Consider the following 8,907-nt stretch of genomic DNA (forward strand, 5'->3'; position numbering starts at 1 on the left):
AAAGATGGCGCGGTCCAGTTTCGTACTCTCGCTTGCCTCACTGCGCCACTGAGCACTTTTCATAGAAATGAATGGGGACGCCATCTTGGAAGACAAAAGTTGCTTCCTCTAGTTATATTAAGTCTATGGTTTGACTTCTTGCAGAGCCGGTGGCGCACGTATTTTGATACGCCAATCACGTGGTCATGATTTCGGCAGGAAGTGGTTTCCAGTTATTTCAAACGTGAAGTTAAAACGATGCCTTTGACCAAAGCTGTAATTGTTCCAGGGAATGGGGCTGGAGATGTGGAACGGTGCAATTGGTATGGCTGGGCCAAAAAACAAATCAATAAGGTATGCTATACACCATATGACGAGTTGACCTGCATTTTGTGAGGGTTTTGTTTCTTATTAGCCTGCAACTAATAATTTATTTGATGTTTAGATTCCAGAGATGACCTGCCTGCTGGAAAACATGCCTGATCCAGGTTTGTATAGGTTTTTAAAGGCTATCTGTGACAGTCAACGTGGCGGTCGCTAGAAGAGACAACCGAATTGTGTTCTTCATACAGTTACAGCTCGAGAGAGCATATGGTTGCCATACATGGAGGACGAGCTGCAATGTGATGATGAGACAGTAATCATTGGTCACAGCTCAGGAGCAGCCGCAGCCATGAGGTAAGTGATAATCATCATATTGCTACTGTATTACAGCACCATTACAGTCAGTTGCATTCCAGACATTAGCTAGGACCTAGCAAATAGCATTATGTATGGAACATCTCTGTAACTGTGCTGTACAGGTATGCTGAAACTCACAAAGTGTTTGGCATTATCCTGGTGGGAGCATACACCTCTGATCTGGAAGATGAGAATGAGAGAGAAAGTGGTAAGTATGCTGATGTTAATCATGAACTAAACCCTTCTCAATGTACCAGTCAAAATGATATGATTCACCTCCATCCGAAGTAGTTAACTTTCAGGTCAGAATTGTTCCTCATCACTCATACAATATTTTCTGCACAGGATATTTCAACCGACCATGGGAATGGGAAAAAATAAAGGGGAATGCTGGCCATATAGTTCAGTTTGGCTCAACAGATGATCCCTTCTTGCCTTGGGACGAGCAGGAGGCGGTTGCAAAAGGCTTGAAGGCTGACCTGCGCAAATACACAGACAAAGGCCACTTCCAGAACACACAGTTTCCAGAGCTGATCAACGTAGTACACAAACTGAGAGCCGGTACATAGAAGACAGCTGGAGATATCACCTGCAATAAAGGATGACTGATCTTGTGAAACTGCTGAAAGTCAACAATGACATTAAACACACCACCCTTTATACACTGCATTCTTTGGTGTGGAAGTCACTTTTAGTTTGACATTCTTTTTTCATAGTGATACATTTGTGAAGACATACAATATTGACATTCATTTATTAATTTTTTAAAGAACACATGTTTGGTAGCTGAGCAAACCAAGGCTAGTCAATGTGAAGTGCAGTCATACAAACCTTGGTACATGACCAGCATTTTGCTTATAATAAGCAATATCACAATCAGTGCGAGTGGTAGTTGTGTGTTAGTGATGGGCATTCTGGCTCTTTTTCGTGAGCCGGCTCGTATGGCTCAGCTCACTAAAAAGAGCCGGCTCTTTTGGCTCCCGAACGGCTCTTTAAAAAATACATGTTTTAACTATGAATTTGACTATGATAGGTGTGAAAACTATTTGAATTAAATTATGAAATGAAATCATACTCGACCGTAACCACATATCTTAAAAAATGCATTGATTTGTCATGGCTCTCCTCCAAGTTTTGACTACTCTCTGACTGTGAGTTGGCTCGGCCCTCCCTCATGCAGGATTGACAGGAACAGTGTGAGGATGATCGTGTGCGCCTTTAAGCCTACAAGTATTTTTTTGTTGTTCTTTGAATTAGTCAATTATTTTAAATACAATTAAAATTAATTATTTCATAATCATTTAGTTTTTATAGGCTGTATTAATCTATTAAAAATAGAGTCGGCTCTTCAGATATGCGAGCCAGCTCCCGACGTTCACCTTCAAGAGCCGGCTCTTAGAGCCGGATCGTTCGCGAACGACCTATCACTATTGTGTGTGTACAGTAGCAACTGCAAATAGGTGGCGACAATTCCAAACAGAATGTCAAAGCTGGAGAACTCTGGAGGCTGCAACATTGAAGGACAGTCCCTCTCTCCATCACAGCTTTAACCATGACCAGATTTGCCATAAGACAGGTTTTCCAGACTGACTGCTGTGCACACCCTTTATTATTATACAAGAAGTGAAAAAGAATGACAGCAAAACTCAGAAAGGTCACCAGGCTACTTTCCTACATTATAGAATCCATTGAATTGGCAGTTAACTTCTAGTTTGACCAAATTCCATGATATGTTTCAGTTTGTGCCCATCACATATCCAAAGATCTGAACAGAACATTTAAACCTATTATTTAATATGCCAGATAAATAAGGATATATTTGGATTTTGAGAGATTTTTACAGGAAGATAAGTGGAAATACTGCTGCAATCATCTGTTTTTTGGATGTGTAACCAAGCATCCTTTAAACATTTAATAATGTTCGTAGCTGTAACAATATGCAGATTTACTTTCTCCACAGAGAAAAACAATACAAAAGAAATGACGAAATGTCGCTTCTCAAAAGTTGAGCCATTCTGTCATGTAGATACAATTGGAGGGTGAGATCTCTCCTCCTTCGTGACAGTCATCAAACACCTGTGGAAGATTGAGAAAGACATTACAATGAGAATTGACTTTGAACAAACATGAAATATTAATAATAATATCATAAAATAATACATTTTCATTATATACAGTATACAGTATACATTATCAATGTTTCCATTGAAAATGTATACTTTTACCAAAACCAAGCAGACGGTCTTGGACTTACATTTTTCTTTATTCTTTTTTTTTCTGCCCAGACATAACTAGTTTGAGAACTACTGCCTTAGTTAAGGGCTACAGGGGATTAAACATGTACTTTGGTTTCCTCATTCTCATAGGGATTATGCTTGTGTGCATTTCCAAAGCAAGGACCCCTTAATTATTTAGATATACCATATCTTAACACAGTGTTTCCCAACCTTTTTTCAGTCATGGCACCCTTAGAACAGTAAAAAAAAAATTAAAAGGACTTCACTCTACATATCCCGAATTCTCCTGATTGAGGAACGTTTTTAACTCTTCCCTCAGTTCGTAGAGTCATGCCAAAACCTTGCCGCGTGACATCAAACGGCCGTATAACAAGCTCTGATGTTGCGCTCCCATTTCCTCGCATAAAATCGAAAATAGACGGCTCTTCAGTGGGCGTGCCTTGATGAAATTAACTAGGCCTATATCTACTGCTCTGTCCAGTAGAGTTCCTTCGGGAGCATCTTTGCCACCAGTGCCTCCCTATGTCAAAAGCAGTCAGTCGCTTTCACATGTGGGTTTTGCGCTCTGACTCTGCTAATGAAGCCCTTCGTACTCCCAGTCATGGCAATGGCCCCATCAGTACATAAACTGTGACAGTCCTTCCAATTCAACCCACCCTGTTCAAGATACTCTGCTGTCACACAATATATTTCTTCTCCCATTGTTTTGTCAGGCATTGATTTACAAAATAAAAAGGTTTCTCTACTGCTGTTGCCATCTACGAATCGAACATTTGCCAGGAGCTGAGCGTGCGTGCCCACTAATGTCAGTCGACTCATCCAGCTACAAAGAAAATTCGTTGAAGGCAGGGACGGACTGGGAGTAAAGGGTTAAAAGTCCCTGGACTTTTATCCAGACTGGGCCACCAGAACCGACCCCCATATACGCCACCACAGCTGCCCTGCCAATGCTTCCACATTCTGTGATGTAATGCAAGTTGGACCCCATGTTAGTTTCCTCAAGGATCACAATGACTCTTGCTTAGAGCCTTGCTGCTCTTGTTGGTTAGTGGTAACTGATTTAAATTGTTGAAATATTTTTTACTGTTGCTTGCTTTTCCACAGGTACACTTGCACTTATAGCGATTCATGTTGTTTAATTGTAACTTGTTTAACTACATGCTCTTGTGGTTCTTCCCTTTGGCACTTATTTTGGTTGTTCACAATATGCGCTTCATATTTTGGCTACCCACAATGTTTTTTGGGGCTATCTTGTCCTTATCAGTGACCTATGCACTTCGTAAAGCTCTCTCTTGGAAGTCGCTTTGGATAGAAGCGTCTGCTAAATGAATAAATGTAAATGTAAGTTAGGGAGTTTCACAGTTAATGGGGAGCTAAGAATTTGGCCTTTATTTGAGCGCAAAATAGTTTGAGCTTTAGGTAAAATAAACATAGCAATTTTTCAATTGGTAAAACGTTGTCTAGTGAAGATTGTCTTTTTGTCTCTTATTTTTCCCCTTACGTTTCTTAGCCTGGTTTTCGATCTTTGTATAGTCTTTACTAGCTAGTTTTCGATCTCAGTGTCACTGTCGAGTGTAAGCAAGACAAAGGGGGCGGGGTAATGGCTGCACAGATGTTCATTTGGAATAGACGAACCAGCCTTGGGGAAATGGGGGACGGCCAACCGTTTCGCTCAATCTCCTGCCGACATTTTATTAGTAGTTAAAAAAATTATAAGGCAAGAGGCCCTCCGGCCCAGACGTGTCTCGGCCCACCGGGAATTCTCCCGGTGCTCCCGATGGCCAGTCCGCTACTGGTTGATGGACTTTTACACGGCACCCCTGCTCTCATCAGACAGCACCCCAGGGTGCTGCGGCACCCCGGTTGGGAAACACTGTCTTAAACAGGAAAACAGGTTAATCACAGTCTAATCTATATTAGGCTATAGGGAATCAGGTGGCTGAGCGGTTAGGGAATCGGGCTAGTAATCTGAAGGTTGCCAGTTCGATTCCCGGCAGTGCCAAATGATGTGTCCTTGGGCAAGGCACTTCACCCTACTTGCTTCAGGGGAATGTCCCTGTACTTACTGTAAGTCGCTCTGGATAAGAGCATCTGCTAAATGACTAAATGTAAATGTAATGTATTATATTGTATACTATTTTATATATTTAGGAGGTTTATTATATTTTAGCTTATCATAGATGTATAGTCTTATTTTGAAAACAAATTCACATAGTAGTTGCATGTTGTTGTTGCCCTGCAGCAGAGAAGACGATAACTGCAGCAGGTAGGTTGGGCAAAAAGGGCTCGCATCCAAAGTCTTTACTTTTTTTAAATTTGTGATATTTTTGTATTACACGTGTCAATTAAATGTCTGGTTGTTGTGTTGTATATAATCCGTCATATAAATCGCATTCTTGCGATATTTAGAATTGTAGTTTAACTTTTATTTTATTCGCTATTTTCGTTTGACCTTGAAGTACATTTGCCCTGGTCTGACAGAATTTTCGATGTGGAATGTATTTTGTCTAAGCGGACCACATTCATGCCGATGCTAATTAATTATAAATTTGATGACCCATTCTGCAGGTAACCAATTTGATTTGTTGTTCAAGTTTTATGTCTCGTGCTGTAAAATTATACTGGTGGCGTTGCTAGCATTCTTGATCTAGGATGACTAGTGAAGGCAAACTACTTACTAACTGAGAGTGAGGTCATGCCGGGAAATATCAAACTGAAGCTTTAACGTATCGACCGAGCTTTAACGAGGTTGATACGCCGAAACCGAAGTTAGATATAGATAGTAAAACTCACTGATCGCTTTCGCTCATTTTGACATTTTCGTCGGAGGGCATTACGGATCCGTATTGAGCTGTGAGTAGGTCACCACGCGGATGGCATGACTGCGCATCAGCCAATCGGAACGCTCGTACTAAATACCGTGATATATACCGTTGCCGTGATATAAAATTACTCATACGGTGATAGAAGATTTTGGCCATATCGCCCACCCCTACACTGTACTATTCAAATGAGCCAGGTGTCTGGTGAAGTCCAGAGGCAGGAAGGGGAGTGGGCTCACCGGACAGAGGCCACAGGGAGCCTTGACCAGGCCCGTGGGCTGGATGATGGGGTTGACTCCTCGGTACAGCTTCACCTGGCCGTCCACGCTGCCCACCGTGCCCTCCTTGGCCGCTATGATGGTCATCTCAACCTTCCCGTCGTAGATCAGCGTGTTCAAGATGGTTTCGATGTCTTCCATCGACAGGTCAACCTGTGGTGAGCAGTACATTGTTGACGCACGAGTATAGAACTCTGTTCATTTCAAGTGGTAGCAGGTCTTCATGTACGTTGGAACCGGAAGCTCGTGGTCTCACCTTGCTAATCCCCAGTTCACAAATATACTTCCAAACTTCATGAGAGGTAGCAAAAGAGCTGTTCCTTTGCACCATGGGGCTCTGTTTGCTATCCCTTGCTGCGTCAGCCTAGGTAAGAAAGGCCAAAATGACTGGAGTACAGAGTATACAAAACAAGAGTGGCTAAAATCCAATTAAACTATCCAGTTGTAATCACAGGTGCATTAGTAAATGGTATCCTTGCACATGTTGTACCTGTAATGTTTTCATACAGAATACTTGTATGCTTATTATAATCATTACAATTCCAAGTGTTAGCCATTCCAGAGCTGTGTTCCAGTCAGCATACCTTGCTCTGGAGGAACTTGAAACACTGCTGATTGAGAACCTCAACAAATTCAGACTCAAAGTCTTGGTCACTGTACCAGGCTCCCCCAGTCACGGAGCGGTCAGGCTGCAGGTTGTACAGCATGTAAACCTTCTTCTTTGAGGCCTGAATGACAAAAACAATTTGGACAGTGAAAAAGTGCACACTGGGATCTGATCAATGAAATCAACATTTAGATTAAGTAACAGGTCTGTTGTGCCAAAAAAACTTGAGCTGAGATTGTTACCCATTACCCTATATAATATGCTGTTTATTTAGCTGATACATCGATATCTTCTCCTTTATTAACCTTACATCATGAACATAAAAAGTACTTTGAAAAATTACTTTGTATTTTGGAGGCTGGTTTGACTGAGTAACAGTGTTTACTATCACGAGTGGATGACTTTACTGTTAGTCGACAGCAAAGTATTCACCCATGTCAGATGTTTGGCATGAATGGTTTTGACACAACTTACATCAACTTAAAATACTTTGAAGTACTAATACAACATTTTTAAAAATCCCTTTATTGATCCCAAAGGAAATTCCAAGAAAATTGCAAAGACATTATGAGTTCTCACTCACAGCCACAGACTTGACAGCCTTGATGAGCTTCTTGCTCTCTAGATTCTTGAGGATTTTGTTTATCTCTGTTAGAGGAAGGTTGCTTTTGTATCTAATATCTCTGCTCCATATCCCTGTGTGAAGACAATGCATGAACGACAATGAAGAAAAGGGCCACTCATTAAATAGACGACAATTAAAACCAATGAATGGCATCATTATTAGTGTGTGGTTGTGTGTGTGTGTGTGTGGAGGGGGGGGCAGACATTTCAAAATCACATTGATTTTGTTGGAAATAGTAAGAATACCTTTGTTCCCCGCATCCTCTATGACCTGATACACCAGCTTCTCTTGATTGTCAGAGCCTTTCATTTTGCTTGAATGGTAAATAGGAAGTGAGTATCAAGCCTGTCAGTTATCATAACATGTGTAATGAAAGCATAATGACAAGGCAGACACACCTGGCTGTTTGGGTATTCTTCATCCGGTACAGAAGTCCAGAGCTGTTTCGTAGTAAGTCCAGCTGACCCTGAATAGATTCATATTTGGTTAATTCAGCCTCATGGTTCAATGAATAAGTATCCGACCAAAACATGAATCTAACCCTGCTGGTCTCCTCAATACCAGCCCCTCAAATAACCTGACCGACAGAATGCTTGTCTTTCGTTCCATGTTGGACACTGAGATTTTGTCCTGTTGAACTGGTCAGGTATCATTAAATCTATATGGCACGTTTTTTTTGTGTCCAAATGCCTTAATTGCAACTCTTACCAACTAGTCGTCAAATATACACTTTAATTTAACCTCGTGTCAGTGAATCAGTTAACCGGATTGATGACTACTGTTACGTACCAGTGACAAAAGTCTGTTGATTGCCATGGCCCTGAGCTGTGCTTCCAAGTTCGGCATGTCATTCTGGATGACCTGGTCAGTTATCCCGTGAGGGAACTGTTGGCAGAGTTCTTTTATCCTGTGTAACAAGAAGCATGTATGAAGATGACAATCAATCAGTACAAAGCGTATTCTACATATCTAACGTTACACAGCTACAATAATCGGTCTGTAGGAGTAGATTTTAGCTAACTGGCTAATTAACCAACCAAGCCATAGCAGGGTGATGAAACGCCAAGCCAACCTGTTTTCTATGTCCGCAACATCTGTAGATTCTTGTTTTACTTTGACATCCGTCATTGTTGAGTAAATTTAAATCCACCTTCTACAACCCTCAAATATCATGTATACACAGAAGTCGTTAGCATGCTCAAGTTGAGCTATACATGTATAGCCGTCAACATTCGAACGTGCAATACTAGGTCCTCTGTCTCGTAGCGTGGTCTCATTTGAGTGTTTGGCAGTCCCGACATTGCCTGATAAAAAAAATACTATAAAATTCTTGACAAATGTACGCTTTATAGTGATTTAAAACTGGAATATCTCCCTAGTCTTTTATTAAACTAAATACATATAGAATAGTCATTCACGGATGTAAAGTTGATAGTCGAGGCAAATTAGAAAAATATACATGTAGCCTATGTCTCTGATTAATCCATTCCAGTAAGTAAAATACAACTAGATATTCACTCAATTATTTAAGTTTAAAAATAATAATAAATAAACAAGAAATAGGCATTTGAAACGAGACAATTATTTTATTTTGTTGAGAATATTGCTATTGGTTGTTAGCGTTGCTAAGGCGTATGATGTAGACCAATGGTGTTGGTGAATGCACAGTGCAGCGTCG

At 40.9% G+C, this 8,907-nt stretch overlaps 2 protein-coding genes across 2 annotated transcripts; one reads left to right on the plus strand and one right to left on the minus strand.

Annotated features, from left to right (window-relative positions):
* Positions 1-1,327, plus strand: rbbp9 (retinoblastoma binding protein 9). The gene is made up of 5 exons (XM_067259203.1): positions 1-333; positions 425-467; positions 552-657; positions 783-868; positions 1,006-1,327. The coding sequence occupies exons 1-5, from the start codon at positions 238-240 to the stop codon at positions 1,227-1,229; spliced, it is 555 nt and encodes a 184-aa protein (XP_067115304.1). The 5' UTR covers positions 1-237; the 3' UTR covers positions 1,230-1,327.
* Positions 1,328-2,517: 1,190 nt separating this feature from the next.
* polr3f (polymerase (RNA) III (DNA directed) polypeptide F) lies at positions 2,518-8,474 on the minus strand. The gene is made up of 9 exons (XM_067259438.1): positions 8,302-8,474; positions 8,019-8,136; positions 7,628-7,695; positions 7,475-7,542; positions 7,188-7,300; positions 6,582-6,725; positions 6,254-6,361; positions 5,959-6,150; positions 2,518-2,736 (listed from the first exon to the last, which is right to left on the minus strand). The coding sequence occupies exons 1-9, from the start codon at positions 8,355-8,357 to the stop codon at positions 2,659-2,661; spliced, it is 945 nt and encodes a 314-aa protein (XP_067115539.1). The 5' UTR covers positions 8,358-8,474; the 3' UTR covers positions 2,518-2,658.
* Between the last annotated feature and the right edge of the window lie 433 nt (positions 8,475-8,907).

The sequence above is a fragment of the Osmerus mordax genome, chromosome 21, assembly GCF_038355195.1.
Source record: "Osmerus mordax isolate fOsmMor3 chromosome 21, fOsmMor3.pri, whole genome shotgun sequence".
NCBI classification, from domain to species: Eukaryota; Metazoa; Chordata; class Actinopteri; order Osmeriformes; family Osmeridae; genus Osmerus; species Osmerus mordax.